The sequence below is a fragment of the Pelobates fuscus genome, chromosome 7 (genome assembly GCF_036172605.1).
Source record: "Pelobates fuscus isolate aPelFus1 chromosome 7, aPelFus1.pri, whole genome shotgun sequence".
Taxonomy (NCBI): Eukaryota; Metazoa; Chordata; class Amphibia; order Anura; family Pelobatidae; genus Pelobates; species Pelobates fuscus.
Window position 1 is genome coordinate 168506521 of NC_086323.1, and position 17584 is coordinate 168524104.

General features: G+C 40.1%; 1 protein-coding gene across 2 annotated transcripts in view; it reads right to left on the reverse strand.

Moving 5' to 3' along the window:
• Nucleotides 1-15203: 15203 nt before the first annotated feature.
• BICD2 (BICD cargo adaptor 2) overlaps nt 15204-17584 on the reverse strand; it is a 97228-nt gene continuing 94847 nt past the window's right edge. For both annotated transcript variants that reach the window (XM_063426911.1, XM_063426910.1), the window contains one exon: nt 15204-17305. In XM_063426911.1, coding sequence (XP_063282981.1) covers nt 17300-17305 — 6 coding nt within the window. In that variant the 3' untranslated portion in view covers nt 15204-17299. The remainder of the gene's footprint in view (nt 17306-17584) is intronic.

Here is a 17584-nt window from a genome sequence, read left to right on the forward strand (position 1 = left end):
GTTTATTTTCATCTAGTTTCTACCAAACTAGTCTCCAGTCTATCTCAGTTACATGCTGCCATCTGGCGGCCACCACAATCATAGTACCAATTTGTTAGTTTTACACTGTTCCCGGATACATGAAATGTATAGGTTCCTTTTTGAAAGTATTTAGCCTGCTACTAGTTTTCCTTACATGCCCCCTGTAGTTCGGTTATGTTTGCTATGTTTCTTGTTATTATTTACGATTGTGCACGGATATTGTCAGTTTCCCATTACTAAGTCAGCTCTGGTAAGCGTTTAATATTCAGTACATATACAGGGAGTGCAGAATTATTAGGCAAATGAGTATTTTGACCACATCATCTTTATGCATGTTGTCTTACTCCAAGCTGTATAGGCTCGAAAGCCTACTACCAATTAAGCATATTAGGTGATGTGCATCTCTGTAATGAGAAGGGGTGTGGTCTAATGACATCAACACCCTATATCAGGTGTGCATAATTATTAGGCAACTTCCTTTCCTTTGGCAAAATGGGTCAAAAGAAGGACTTGACAGGCTCAGAAAAGTCAAAAATAGTGAGATATCTTGCAGAGGGATGCAGCACTCTTAAAATTGCAAAGCTTCTGAAGCGTGATCATCGAACAATCAAGTGTTTCATTCAAAATAGTCAACAGGGTTGCAAGAAGCGTGTAGAGAAACCAAGGCGCAAAATAACTGCCCATGAACTGAGAAAAGTCAAGCGTGCAGCTGCCAAGATGCCACTTGCCACCAGTTAGGCCATATTTCAGAGCTGCAACATAACTGGAGTGACCAAAAGCACAAGGTGTGCAATACTCAGAGACATGGCCAAGGTAAGAAAGGCTGAAAGACGACCACCACTGAACAAGACACACAAGCTGAAACGTCAAGACTGGGCCAAGAAATATCTCAAGACTGATTTTTCTAAGGTTTTATGGACTGATGAAATGAGAGTGAGTCTTGATGGGCCAGATGGATGGATTGGTAAAGGGCAGAGAGCTCCAGTCCGACTCAGACGCCAGCAAGGTGGAGGTGGAGTACTGGTTTGGGCTGGTATCATCAAAGATGAGCTTGTGGGGCCTTTTCGGGTTGAGGATGGAGTCAAGCTCAACTCCCAGTCCTACTGCCAGTTTCTGGAAGACACCTTCTTCAAGCAGTGGTACAGGAAGAAGTCTGCATCCTTCAAGAAAAACATGATTTTCATGCAGGACAATGCTCCATCACACGAGTCCAAGTACTCCACAGCGTGGCTGGCAAGAAAGGGTATAAAAGAAGAAAATCTAATGACATGGCCTCCTTGTTCACCTGATCTGAACCCCATTGAGAACCTGTGGTCCATCATCAAATGTGAGATTTACAAGGAGGGAAAACAGTACACCTCTCTGAACAGTGTCTGGGAGGCTGTGGTTGCTGCTGCACGCAATGTTGATGGTGAACAGATCAAAACACTGACAGAATCCATGGATGGCAGGCTTTTGAGTGTCCTTGCAAAGAAAGGTGGCTATATTGGTCACTGATTTGTTTTTGTTATGTTTTTGAATGTCAGAAATGTATATTTGTGAATGTTGAGATGTTATATTGGTTTCACTGGTAAAAATAAATAATTGAAATGGGTATATATTTGTTTTTTGTTAAGTTGCCTAATAATTATGCACAGTAATAGTCACCTGCACACACAGATATCCCCCTAAAATAGCTATAACTAAAAACAAACTAAAAACTACTTCCAAAAATATTCAGCTTTGATATTAATGAGTTTTTTGGGTTCATTGAGAACATGGTTGTTGTTCAATAATAAAATTAATCCTCAAAAATACAACTTGCCTAATAATTCTGCACTCCCTGTATAGCATTACCATCATATATCGCAAATGTCTTATTCTATCACTCATGGACTTGGTACTGTTCTGAGGCAGTCATCATGTTCACATTTGTTACCATGTGTGTAACGTTTACATAGGTTGATATGGAGCACAACTGCAGATTTCTTAGGACTTAGATTGTTGATTAGGATACTTAGAGAATAGAATAGGAACTGTGTATTCAATAATGGAAAATACAGGTACTGTATCTTTAATTACTTCGCTGTTGGTTTAATTGGAGTAAGCAGCTTCCGATATACATGCAATCTAGCACATTGGTGTTTGCAAGTTTTAAGGAAATGGAGGAAGTTAGAAATGAAGTTGTAACAGGAGTGATTCGTTTTGGAGTTAGAGATAGCGGGCCTGGGAGCAGCTGTAGCCTGAATGCTTAACGGACTTGAGAGCAGGCTGTAGCAGAAATGCTTGGCAAACTTGAGAGCAGACTATGGCAGGAATGCTTAGCGGTTTTAAGAGAAGGTAAGCTCTTATCACAGATATAACAATTGACTTAGCTTCCAAAGGGTGAAAAATCAGGTTCCCGGAGTTCTCCTCCGGGGAGGGTTGTTTCTTAGGCAGGATGAGGAAAGTCCAGATACTAGCCGTGGTCGAGGAGAGGAGAAGGAAGGTAAGTAGAATTCCAGTCCGGTTCGGTACACAAGTAGAGGTCGCAGAACAACTTTTAGCCGGGTTGATATCGCGGTAACGCTGTTCAATAATCCAGCGTCTTGTATCTGGCGCGGTCGCATTATGTAGCATGGGGAGACCGCGTCAGAGAAGGGGTGTGGCTAAACTCCGTCAAACCGGAAGAGACCAGGAATTACCGGTAGTTGAGGCATGACAATGTGTTATGGACAATCTGTATACTTGCTCCCATGATAGGTATATTACGATCACCTAATCGCTAAACCTTTTTTGTAACACGTCACACTTCTATGTTCAGTATTTGTATCGTCATGTTCCCTGGGACAAACCCTAGTGTACCAGGCTTTACCATACCATCATATGTTCCCCCTGACTTTACGTCAAAATAATCACGTATTATGCACTAAAGGTTATTTACTCATCGCTGCTATATTCTACTCAAGCAAGTTCATCATCCTAACCGACCCTTGCAATTCAGGCATAGTATCACTAAACCTACAACAACTCCACTCTAACTGTTCTATGTTACATCAGCCAACGCTGGCACGCAATTCCTCCGCCAGGCCGTACACAGGCCCACGCCCGGGGATCCTTAATTCCCCACACATATACTCCCCTTCCCATGCTGGCACGACATGCTGGCAATTCTAAGTCCTACCGGCATAGCTCAAAACTGCCCTCATAGCTTGGTATTCCATATCCCCCTATATGTATTTTAGCTACAGAAGTCATAGGACCAATTAGCGGTCACTCATGACTCTGCCTATCCCCCATTATTGTATCAGTATTGATTAAACACTCCCCATGGTCTCTGGTAGTGGCCTAGAATACTCACCCTACTCACTTATAGGGATATTTGATTTATGTCCTATGAATCTTGTACCCACCATCGTAGGATCAGAATTATAACAACTATGTCCGCAGGTTACCTATTCATATACAAGCCTCAAGAACAACCACCCCGATTATACAGGCGTATTTCGTTCACAGTAAGTCAAGCCCAATTCCAGTTCCAACTTGCCTCCCACCATTATTTCCCTTTAGGTTCTCCAATATCTCATTCCTCTGGCAAGGAAACCACATTCTACCCCAAGCAAAGCATGTTTACCCACCTCGCTACTACCCATCACCCGTCCCATTTTCGGATCCGGTATGTCAACTGGCGGCCTGGTACCCAGCTATGCCAGTAACTAGCCTCATCATTATCAATTCCGTGAGGCCGACACCCATCTTCATCCGCATATGGAGGTATATGCCCCTCGGCCCAACACATAGCTAACGCCTCACATCAACCTCTCCAGGTTACGAGTTAGGGCCTCACCCAGCATGGCTTCTTATATTGACAGTTTTTACAGTCCCCGAGAGGCCAACGTTCTTGCCAGACATTTCAGTGGTCTCTGCCCACTAGGCCAAATCACATGAAGTCAAACAGTTGCCTCCATACATAACATCAAAGATGTACTACAGAGACTGGAATCTCCACAGGCACTGACGCACATCCCAGCCACAGGACTCCCAAATCCTTCTCATGGTTATGTTATCCTTTCAAATCCCGCCCCTAGCACATCGGTTTACATTATTACTCCCTCATACTTTGTGTCCCTGACCATATACAAAGACATCTGGAAAGGTTAATTTTAGTTTCCTTACTGATTGCCTCCCACGATGTCTTAGAGTACAAGTCTTACTACTACGATGATCTGTAGGTCGTTCTATACACTAGAATCCCAGACTCAATCAGAAACTCACTATCCCAGAATTCATTATATCCTTCAGACTTTCGTGACGTAAGTGGCTCTACTTCTCCTCACCATAGAGAAGGTTTGCATCGACAACCTGGACTCAGTCGACTTCTACATCAAGTTTCCATACACCAGTTCCACACAGGTCTGGTCACACTCCTGTCAGAACCTTCAGTCCGCATTAATAGACCCCGCAATACAATCACGTTGCTTAAAAAAGTATTTGACAACCATATTAATTACCCACCCCTAGCCTCAACTCATTGATTTCCTCTAAGGAATTCTCCCAGCACTATGCCAAAGGGATTGACCGGAGCTTGGGTGGGCAAGACAGACATTTCCTATTCCTCCAAGCTTCTACCTATTCAGCCATCTCGAGGGCATGTTCGTGGCATTTTATAGAGGGATTGTCATAACTTTTGTCCCCGACTACAAATTGGAAGGCGTAGCCTGAAGTTGTGGGAGGGGTTACCCGGCTATTTAAACTCAGGCCCCCTACACCACTGGGCTGATTCTGCCTGGTGCCTCCCTCCCCACCTCTTCCCTTATACATATTACTATTACAGGTGTGCCCTCTTTTATTACAGGCCTACCCGATACGTCGGTTTCGGCACACCACAACCGACTTGCTCATATATCCAACTTATCATGTATACGGCTTTTGTCCCCGAATCCTACAAATATATTTTTTTTCTCTGCACATTGCATAGTGTAGACTCAGCTGTCCAGTGCCCACCATCTTCTTCACAGCGTTCAGTCACTCTGTAGCCGAGACATATGTTCCACTATGCAGAACTGGGGCCGTGAAGCAACTGCAATGAATAGTGCTTCTCTTCTTCGGTATTTCAGCTACGTTTTGGCTCCATATTAACACAGAGATACTGTGATGAGGGGTCTCTGAGGATCCTGCTGTCCAAATATTAAAACATATGCAAAAATCTCTGGTTCGTAGATATACCCCCAATGAAAACATGCATGCATTTAAAGGGACACTGTAGGCACCCAGACCACTTCAGCTCATTGAAGAGGTCTGGGTGCAATGTCCCATCACCCTTAACCCTCCAGTAGTAATTATTGCAGTTATTGAGAAGCTGCAATGATTACTATCCAGGATTAACTCCACCTCTAGTGGCTGTCTCCCAGACATTGAATAATGCTATCCTTTGGGGAAATCCTAATGCATGCGCATTAGGTCTCCCCTACTAGCTGACATCGGTGGGGGAGGAGCGTGGACAGAGCCTGTCCCAGTGCCGGGGGAGAGGGACGCAAGGGAAGGGGACACTGTAGGATTCTATAGTGCCAGGAAAACGGCTTTGTTTTCCTGGCACAATAGAATCCCTTCCAATATACTTTTTTTTTCATTGGCAGTATACCTAAAAAACGCTTGCAAAATCTGCTGATCTCTTACCTGAAGTTTTTGCTAGTCCACACATATGCCTCCACAAGCCCTTGTATACCAGCCAAGACTTTCTGTGGCTATCCACAGAATTAGACTTGCCAATGCAGCTCAATGAGAAGTCTTTGCAAGGCAGGTGTTCTAAGTAATTACCTTCCTCTCGAGTTGAGCTCATCTACCAGGAAGTAACAGGACTGGTTATCTGATTGACAGCCAGTGGGGTGTAACAAGGTTCATTTATAAAACTTGCAATTTGTGTAATGAAATCTACACTTGTAACTTTACTATTGTAAAATGAGTGAAAGAAAACACGACACACAAAGTGCTTCATGCTTCAGCAGAATCACTATTGAACATGAGATCAGAAAAGGAAGAGCTAGAGACATAGAGAGCGCTAGAGCTGGAACATTATAGTGTGTGGGGATTTCTGTATTGTAGCTCTGTGTAATCCACCAAGTGCCTTTGGCTGTGGAACAATTTTGAGTATCCCCATAGTAAAGGGATTGAAGCAGTGCAATATTTTTTAGAAATATCTAATTTTAAACAGGAACAGATTGATTTTATTAAAGAAGGGATATTCCTCATTTTAACTAATAATTTCTTTTGGTTCAAAGACAGCTTTTATCTCCAAATCAATGGAACGGTGATGGGGACTAAGTTCGCACCCAGTTACGCCAATTTGTTTATGGCGTACTGGGAGGAGTTATTCATTCTACATAGTCACTTCGCTGCGAACTTGGTCACCTATCGCCGTTACATAGACGACATATTTTTTATTTGGAAAGGAGATGAAGCTTGTCTGGAGCATTTTTTTACTTTTTTAAATTGCAATGATTGGGGAATTCAATTAACTTCTACACACAGTAAGTCAGCCATCAATTTTTTAGATCTTAATATTTTTATAGAGGATGGGACAATTCATACGAAAAATTATTTTAAAGAGGTAGACTGCAATGGGTATATAGACCTAACGAGTTGCCACCATACCCCGTGGCTCACAAATGCACCCAAAAGCCAATTCATGAGGTTGAGAAGAAATTGCACACAAGAAAGGGATTTTTTAACACAGACACAAGTAATTAAAAACCAATTCTTGGAAAAAGGGTATAAAGAAAAAGATTTACAAACAAGTATTGAGGAAATTAAAAGATCTGAAAGAAGTGAGTTACTTTCGTATAATAAAAAGAAAATAACAGATGCAGGCAACAAGAAGTTTAATACCCCCTTCGTGTGTGGTTTCTCAGCTAAAAACAAGAAAGTACGATACGCTATTAACAAGTATTGGCACTTACTACAAGATGATCCAATCGTCAGAGAAATCTTACCAGCGAGACCCCAAATAGTACATAGGGGTTGTAGAAATATTAAACAACTTTTGGTGAATAGTGTTTTAACCCCTTAAGGACCAAACTTCTGGAATAAAAGGGAATCATGACATGTCACACATGTCATGTGTCCTTAAGGGGTTAAAAAACCCCTCTATTAAGAACGAGAACTTCCTTGCAAAAAGTAAAGGATTTTTCGGATGCGGGAATTGCTTAGCATGTAGGGAAACCAATAGTAAAAAGAGAAAAATTAATAACACCAAAGAAATCACTAATAAAGACTATGCCATAAGAGATCAATTGACGTGTTTTTCGAAAAATATCATCTACCTCCTAATATGCCCCTGCAATAAAATGTATATAGGAAGAACTATCAGATGCTTACACATTAGGATCTCAGAACATGTAAGAAATATTAAGAAAGGAATAGAAACGCATAGCGTCCCCCAGCACTTTAAACAACACCACAGTCAAAACCCACAGGGACTTATGTTCTGCGCACTTAAATTAGTGAAGAGAAAATGGAGAGGTAGAGATTTTATTAAACAAATTGGAATGGAAGAAATGTCATTTATTTTTAATTTTAATACCCTAGTTCCGAATGGGTTGAATGTAGATTTTGAGCTTTGTCATTTTTTATGAATCTACTTTTTAAAAATGGATAATACATTTCCCTACCTCTCCATAAAACTTCCTTTTCTCCCCATATATAATTGTAAAGTATATTAATTTGTAAAGGGGTCTAATTTCTGCCCATGTTCACTATGTGCACTTTACACTTCTATTTTTATCTTGCTATTCTTATGATATTATGTATATTGTTTTTTATCCTTTTGTATTTTTAGCCCCATATATTCATTATTCATAATTATATTATGTAAATTGCTTTTTACCCTTTTGTACTCTAAGTCTCATATATCTTCTATTCATAATTATATTACGTACATTGCCTTTTACCCTTTTGTACTTTTAGTCTTACATATTTATTATGTTTCTTTTGAAAAAATCCCCATCGTTCTATTAAGATTTATAAGGATATATTTGAGATCTGATACCTCTCCTCCCCTTTCCCCTTTTTTCCAAACCTCCCCCTTCTTCCACATGCTCATCAATGTGAGAATGAACTTAAAACCACTGGGATTATACTTAAATTACGGACTATACAAATTCCGGATACAGTGGAACGCATACATGCGTTCCACGAAGACGGAGTGGGACGCCGGTCAGGTGATTGACGCATAGACGCACGCATCACCCAGCCACGTGTGCGTTCCACGGACCGGACTTCCGGAAACGTCGAGGTCGGCAAGAACGTGCGTGTCATACGTGCGTTCCACCGAGTGGATGCCCGCCCTCACAGATGCCGGTAATAGACTCATTAGGGACCTATAAAAGAGGAAATGTTTGTATTTGTATTTTCACACCAACTGAGGAAGCCAGTTCGCTGGCGAAACGCGTTTTGGACTTATTTCCAGGATTTATTTTATGTAAACTTGATTCAGTAGAATCTTTTAAGTTATTTTATTTGTGAATTTCATTGAATAAATTACATTTTGATCATTCTTGGAGACCTTCCTGCCTACATCTCTACTTTTACATTTGGGAGTGGAAGAAATCAGGAGGAGATAAAGAGAGGGTAGTGGATCCCCTTTTAAAGATCCCAAGGCGTCTATCACTAGAGCCAGGTGACCTTTTGGCTCTATATTTGTGAGTTGGAAATTTACATAATTTCTGTGCTATTTCTTATTTTTATTACACATGTCTGCACTATGATTTGGTTGTTTATTATTTACAGGACATTGTAAATACGGTCCCACCAATATACATCTGATTATCGTTTGTACAGGTATCTCAGTGCTCCACTTATATTTGTTCTTTGCATGTAACTATTTGTGAAGGTTAAGGGAACCCTCCACTTAAGTGTTGAGCCTGATTATACTTAGCTGTAAGAGTGTGCACTTGTTTTGTTTTCACAAATTTTGAGTATCCCCCAATTCTGCCAGCACTTTATTTTTTTTAAAAAGCATTTTTGTGTGTGGGTTTTACTAACTTTTTTTTCTATCATCATAAACTCAGTTTAGAATTCACACATTGTTAAAGATTTGTTAAATATTGATTTTCATCAAATAGAGGATATGTTGCAAGATTTGGGGTTATTTACTAAACCACAAAATTTATAAGAAAGAAAAAGCTAAATTTTTGTCCAAAATAGCTGTGCTAAAAATGGAGATGACGAATGTTGCAAACTGGCAATTTTAGCTTGCAATTAGAAATGATCCTTATCAGTTCTCCCCAACTCTCGGTTTGCTGAATAGTCCCATGTAATTCAAATATACAGTAATTTACTGCATACCATTTTATTGGAAAACAGTATGAAAGTTTGAAAAGTGCCTATGTAAAATAAGGTCACATATGTCCGTTGTTTGATCACGATTTTTGCTTCACTGTTTGCCAAGTCAACTCATCTTTTTAATTGTGTCACATGCAGTGCCAGTGCAAGGATTTTTGGCTACACAACTGTATGTCTCGTAATCCCCTCTTTGAATTTCTTACCCTCTTTAGTGTATTTTATCCCCCCTTTACTATGTCTTTAATGCATCTTCACCTGTGTGTCTCTTACAACTCCCATGTGTATTTTTTACTTCCCCTGACAACATTTGTGTGTCTATTTCCCCCAGCCCCATTCTGTGGCAGTCTCCCCTCAGCCCATTTTAAGTGTCCCTTTTCCTCCCATGCCATATAGACATAGATATATAGCAACACACAACCATAAAGGCACACAGAGATATGCAGGCATACAATCAAACAGTCATATAGGCGCACAATCTACATATACAGGTACAATGTCATACAAACACAGGCATTCAGACACTGTCATATAGCCATACAGATACAGGCATACAAAGACATATATACACAGTCATATAGTCATACAGATACAAGCATTCAGAGCAGGGGCGAATCCAGAACCTAATCTCGGGAAGGGCACTAATAGTTTGTTGTAGTAGCTGTAATTGAAAAGTTAGGGAGTGTAGTAGGGTGACTATGGCTGTTGTTGAGGGTTAGGGGCTTAAATAGGTTTATGGCTACAATTTGGGAAAGGGGCTGTGGTGTAGTTGATATCGGCTGCAATTGGAGAAGGGCTGTAGTGGGGATGATATGGGACTGCAGTGGGAGGTAAGGACTGTAGTACAGGAAGTATGGGGTGTAAAAGAATAGGGCTGCACGTGGGGGATAGAGGCTGTAGTCTGAGGGATGTGTAGTAGAGTAGGAAGGGGCTGCAGAGGAGGGGGAAAGGTGTCTGAAAGTGGGTTAGACCGTAGCTGTAGTGATGGGGGGACACAAGCTGTGGTTAGGGAGGGAGAGAAGCTGGGGGGCATGGCTGTGGTGAGGAGGGACAGGGGCTGTGGCTGAGAGGGGGGGCAGGAGCTGTTGTGGGGGGCAACGGCTGTGGTAGGGGGGAGCGGAGCTCTGGTGAGGGGACAGGGGCTAAGAGAGGGGGCGGGGGGATTAGGAGCTGTTGTGGGGGCACAAGGGCTGAAAGAGGGGTGCACAGTGGTAAAAGAAAAAAAGCCTGAGACTTACCTTGGGCACAGTTGTGCAAGAGGGTGGAGCCAGTGAAGTCGGCCGGCCTCTCCTGATGTCAGGAGTAGGGGGCGTGACTTCCACTGCGTTTCTCCCAGACGCCCCAGCAGAGTCTGGGAGAAGAGCAGGGGAAGCCACGTCCCCTCCTCCTGACATCATCAGAAGGGGCCTGCCGACTTCCCTGGCTGCTGTGTGCTGGCTGCAGGGAGACAGGTGAGTTGAAAACTCCGAGTCCACAGCCCAGATTTTTGTGCCGCTCTGCCCTAAGGAGGCCACCTGTGCCGCCTTATGGAAGCGCTGGCCCTGGTCCCATGCTCACTTTTTTTGATGCACACAAACACTAATTGCTCAAAATATTGCTAGATCTTCTAATAGTGGTGGAATAAATGTCACGGTATATCTGTGGTTCTCAATTGTTTTTGGACCAAGGCACAGTTCAATAAGAAAAACACGCCCCAGCTACAGCTAATTTTATTTACATTCACCCACAGCTTTTAAGAGGTCATATTTACTTGGAACCATACTTATTATCATTTATAAAGCACCAACAGATGCCACAGCACTGAACAATGGGTGGAATTAAGACACGTAGTTGAAACCAGACAATAGGGATGCACAAGAACATGGTGTTGAGGTCCTGGCTTGATGAGCTTGCATGCTAGAAAATGATTTATTTTATTAGAGCCCTGACGCCTGTGTGTATGTGGCACGCATTGATGTGGCTTGAGTCAAGTTGATGAGACAGTGTCATTTACTATTAAGAGGTTACTACAAGCACACTCTTAATGGTTTGCTCTCTTACCTGGGTTGCTGCTGGGTGCGTAGGGTCCTCCAGTAATCAGTAATGACATCTGCTCTGAGGGAGCTAGGCCTTGATTCTGTCAGCCATTCATTGGCCGCTCTCGCTCAATGAATGCAATTTCTTTGCATAGGAATGCGCACATAATTGACATTATCAATACTTGTTGACATCCTAATAATATGTGCAGTGTTTTATGTGTATGTGCAGTGTTTTAAAGCAGAGCGCACCATTAACCCTGAGACTCAACCAGAAAGTCTCCTCCAGTTACACTGCGACTATGCCTATTTACCCTGTGGATCAGCACATTAATACCGAAACCTTGATCATCTACCCTAAATAAGGGAGTTTAGTCGATACGGAGTTAAAGGGGCCTTGTAGAGCTGCAAAGCAGTTTCCCAATCCTGCGTTCACCGAGTGGCTGAGAGTGCTGAGTGCTCACAGCCACTGAATGAACCTATGTGTACAGAATGAATTCTGGGCTGGCTCATACAGGCTGCCAGCCGTGGCACATGTAACATGGATTATTGTATGTGCAGCAGTGCCTTCAACAAACTCACAGACCACTAATGCTACAGTAATGTGGTCTGATCACTGTGAGCATACTCAATATACAGGAAATACATTTACCATAAAGGAAGGGTAACTAAGAAACACCATAAATGTTCCATAGCAGTTATCTTATTGCGTGTCTGACAATGACACTGTTATTGAATTAATTTACCCCTAGTATGAGTACAGCATCATTCAGAAGGTGTTCTTTTCAGTTTCTACATCTGAAATAAATCTGGGGACTAGTGGGACAGTATACTGCAAGACAATTAAATACTGCAAAGTGCAAAAACCTCCCCTTCCAATTTTCAGTTTCAGACAGTTTCTTATATATTGATGCCTCAGTATGGTGATTTGGGCAAACAAATACATAAATTGATAGAAAAAAAAATACTAAAAGATTATCAGACATGTTTTTGGAGAGCTGTAATCACTCACAGTGATAAGAATTGTTCTTTTAACGCTGTTTAAACGAGAAGCTATATCACCATCTAGTGGTAATTCCTATGTAAAGGCAACCAAGTTATTTATCCACAAACTTTGCAAAACTGGACAGCAAGTTCTGACCAACGTAAAACCTAGAATTTGACTATATGTCTGTTACATAATTTACCTTTTTCTTATTAAGTGCCCCCACACTTATATATCATTTTGTTCTGGAAAAATACGGCTTTCATTTCACATCAGATATTTATATATGGAACACCATTTAATATGAATAAAATGTTCAATGTAAAAAAAAAGGTGTGAGAAATAAGAAAATGTTATTTTCCAAGTTCTGCGTGGCATTTTAACTGTGAATATCTTAATCATGTTGGCTTTTACTGCAATAAAATACACATATTTGTATACTGTGATGTCTGGTGGGTACAACAATGTCCCTCATTTACAGGTTTTACGGTGTTTTGGAAAGTTACAGGGTGAAAAATAGGGCTTGCAAACTAAATTCTCTTTCTACCTGGGCTGTCCGGCAGGTCCCTCAAATTAGATTTAATAAAATCACATTTATATTAAGTTTAAATCAACTTCTATATTTATGCATTTAAAGTGTATATATATATATTTATTTTTTATATCAAAATACACATACCATACACATGTGTATATTAAATAAATATATTCATTTTCTCACCCCTCCTGGGTGGCATGTTTATTGCTCATTCTCGGGTTCTCTACCAGAGGCCTGGTAGTTTGAGGGTTCTGCGCAGTATCTTTATAAGTAAACAGTTATTTTTCCTGTCTCACCTATCACCCTTCAAAGATGTAGAAAGAAGGGTGTGTGAGGTGGAGGCAAGGAAAGTATGGTCAGATGGTGGTGCCAGCTCCACCAGGGGCTTGTACCCACTAATGAATTATAGAAAAAACAGGAGAAATCTCCCCTAGGGGAGATCTGCTGCTGGCAAGTTAACAAATTAAACAACTTGTATAGAAATTACCCGCCAGTCCTAGAGCGTATGGCAAATATAGAAGAGGGAAAAAATAATAAGAAGCAGGAGTGTGTGCTTCCTATTAGCTTAGCAAGTGTCCTTTGTAAAAAATAAAATAAAAAATATATCTTTATTAAGTCCTTTTAAAAAATAAACAAAGGAACACTACATTAGATCTCCCCCAATTATGGCTACTGATATGAGAAAAATGGTGATACTTCACCTATTGTATTTTAGAGCCAGGGGCAGAGAAACATCCCTCTAAATCTATAGGTCTAGGCAGGAAACTGCACAGGATAGAATGATGCTGTAGTTGAATCTAATATATAAATATAAAGATATGTTTCACATGAATCAGAAAATGATATAGGAATATGTATCACATACATCCGCATCTACCCTTGAGTATTGGCTTCTAACCAGGAGAGGTGAGCTATAACAGCGTAAACGGAACGGGACAGAGCAAGGGTTCTTGAAAGGAAACCTCTGAACTAATCCCTGGTTCTCCTGTAACACCTTCGAGGGTGTTCTGTGCTAAGCCTAACTTGTGCGGTTAAATCCACTGCCTAAGCCTCCATTGCCGTGCTATCTAGGAACAAGCACACAGTGTAAGAGTGAAATTGGGTCTAAATACCCATAGTGAAATAAAGGTGTCCCTTGGTGAAGAAATATGTGAAGAGAGAGCAAGATGAAGCCCACCTCTTAACGGTTTCACGCTCTCTTGAACTCTCTCTTCAAAGTTCTTTTCAACTTTCCCTTACGGTACTTGTCCGCTATCGGTCTCATGCCGGTATTTCTTCTTAGATGGAGTTTACCACCCGCTTCGGGCTGCATTCCCAAACAACCCGTCTCCAAGGAGACTGGGTCCCGCCGCGCCGGGGGCCGCCACCGGCCTAACACCGTCCGCGGGCTGGGCCTCGATCAGAAGGACTTGGGCCCCCGAGCGGCGGGGGTCCGGTCTCCCTTACGCCACATTTCCCGCGCCCGCCGGGCGGGGATTCGGCGCTGGGCTCTTCCCTCTTCACTCACCGTTACTGGGGGAATCCTGGTTAGTTTCTTTTCCTCCGCTTAGTAATATGCTTAAATTCAGCGGGTCGCCTCGTCTGATCTGAGGTCTGTCTGCGCAGTATCTTAGCTGTTCCTAGAACTGCACTCTTCTGGTCAGCGATCTCAGATGTCCCACCTGGAATCTGTTGAAGCCACTATATTATCTTTCATAAATAAATAATGTGAAATTAAAGCCCTGTTTGTTCTGATTATATATATTATATATATCTGCACTTAATGCTACATTTTTGTTTTGGTTCAAAACTTGTACAATTGCCTCCATACTTAAGGGGTTAAAGTGCAATGAACAGAGCAGGCGATTAGAACGTATACAGTAAACACACTGTGATGTAAAATCAGATTGAAAATTAAACAAGGGAGGTATGGCTAGGTCTGTATAAACAGAAACAACAGTGATTTAACTTCTAAATAGCAGAGAATTGACTGCAGGTGCATGATCTATACACCCAAACTGTTTTTTATTAAGCTAAGATATGTTGATGCTTAGAGCATACTTTAAGTTTCATAGTAAAAAGCAAACAAACAACTTTGTTTCTGTATAATTCCCATGTGTGCATCGGATTCTGAAAAAAAAAAAAATAAAAAAAAATTAAAAGACAACCCCCCTCCCCCCCCCCAAAAAAAACCTTGATGAAGTGATTTGAGCATTAGCAAAATTTCAATAATTTCAACACAAGTAGTGATAAATGTGGGCCAAGTTGGCGTTTACCCTTTTTGTTTAATATATCTTCGAATGATAGTTATGGTATTTCGACTAAAAACAAATTGCAACAATCTTAACAAAAAAAGAACCAGGAGACATAATGCCTTTAAATCACCTTTTATTGATACATGTGACTACCTTTACACAGCGAGCTTTCTAAACACAACCCTGTATTAATATATAATTAACACACTTCTTTCACTAGACAAACCGTTATAATTAGCGTCGAGTTACGCCAGGACAATCAGATCTGTGTAAAGGTTACTTGGCAAGAGTACGTGCATGGAAATCACTTTGTCACTAGAATGCACATGAACAATAATACAGTACTTTATGAAAGAATTTCAAATAAATACCCACATACAGATGAAATAATTTGCAGTAACAATATTTAAAGGATTAATACTGTAAAAGATGATAACATATAAAAGTCCCACATCTAGAATTTGTATTGTTTTTCCAGCAAACAGAATTTTTTTTCCCATTTAATATTAAAAATTTTACTTTTATTTTTTCTGCCATTTTACAGAAATGACATTCATTCACACAGTACCAATTAAAACATTCTTTCACCTTTGCCTCAACAAGCAACGTCTAGACTGATTGGATGTACTTGTTGACGCGGCTTTTACCTTCTGTTTCCTGAAAACAACAGCAATTAAATTGAACATGCAAGAGCGGATATTACTGCATTGCTTTTTCACATTTGCCAGCGTTACATCATAGTAAGACGGCGTCCGCCCGCATATCGCATATAAAGCAGTACATCCGTATCCTCTAGTTGAGTTAGTTTGGATTTCGAAAAGGACACGTCTTGCTTTTTTTTTTTTTAAACAAGTTGAAAGCTTTTAGTTTTGGTTTAGGAAGTTTAAATTACCGGTAATGAATTTTTTTCTAAATCCCTCAAGTAGCAAGGATTTATACTTTAAAGAATCACTGACCAACTGAATTTTTTACAATTCTTTCTTCGGCAAATATACTTACCATATATTTACCATTTAATTTCTTTTTAATTTTTTTTCCTTTTCCACTTATTGCTTACATCGAGTTTTTCTGTTTCGAAAACGGTTTCCTTTTGAACCTAAACTAGTCTAAAATCCCCCATGGTAATTAAAAAGGCACTGCTGGCAATTATCCATAACAAAGGCATATAAACACTTGTTAATTGACAATTTTAGAATTTTAACTTTCTAGATGTACCATAATTTGGCACGATAAATGAGGAAACTACTAAACAATTCCAATTTGGAATTTAACTGGTACAGTTGTATAAAATCCTGTTCATCAGCAATTCTTGATTTCCTAAAAACCAGAATATCCTGGTATTTTTTAAGATAATACTACTTATTAAACGTTTTATATTTTTCAAGTGCCTATTACTGTTTTTAACCAAAGCACGTCAAGTTTTTTTCTTGTTACATTAAACTATTCCTAAGAATAATAATAGAATATGAACAACCCCCAATCTTGGAGACCCAGGAATTTTTCTTCTTTTTTTTTTTTTTTTCTTTATGAGCATGGTAGTTAAAACCAGTAATTATGACAAAACAAATATGTATTATAGCAAAAAAGCTGAAGTTGCACAGAACATATATAAATGAGTGTGTATATATATGTACATACACACAGACTTATTTTACGCCAAAGCATGTGTTAAATCATAAAAAACAACAAAACTCCCTGCAACATGCTGATACCAATAATCAACACGTACAAAGCTTAATACAATACATGTTCCATAACACATCTACATAAAATATTAAGTAAAATATTAAAATATCAAAAGTGCACAGGTTTAAAACAATCCGATTTAAAATAAAAACAAAAAGAAACAAAACAAAAAAGTTGAATATCTGATGTAAAATATAAGATGACCCCCTTTCCCCCCCCACGGAGACTGATCCGAAATATCAGAAACAGGTTGATCGAAGCATTTTGTTCAGCACTTGTAAGTTATCTTCCCACAGCAGCACTTAATGGTAAAGCTTAAACTGAGATTACATTGAGAAAACACAAACAAAAAAAAACAAAAAAGCGCCCAACGTTTATCGTATAAAGGATCCTATAAGTGGAGGATGGAGTGATTCAGGTTCATTTGTGCCACTGACTATCTTTGTTAAGAGTTACTCGGACAGGCTTAATGACGCGTCTGTGCAAATTAATGCACTGGATGGAAACATCTTCTTCAAGGACTATTCTACAACTGAAAAATGGAAAAATAAAATATTAGATACTTAACAAAAAAAAAATAGAATGGAGAGGAGCTAAGCGGAGCAAGTTAGTTTAAAAACGAGCCAATGAAGAAGAAAAAAAAAAAACAGGCAAAGGTTAGTTTGTGAAGAGAAGAAGACCTTTTAAGTGCCCGCTGCCGTTGAGAAGCGTTGCGCAGGTGGCAGATTGCTTACAAGTGTTGAATGCATCAGTTGAAGATCCTAGATTTCACGAGAAGCATAACGAGAAGTTATAAGCTTAACATCTCCAA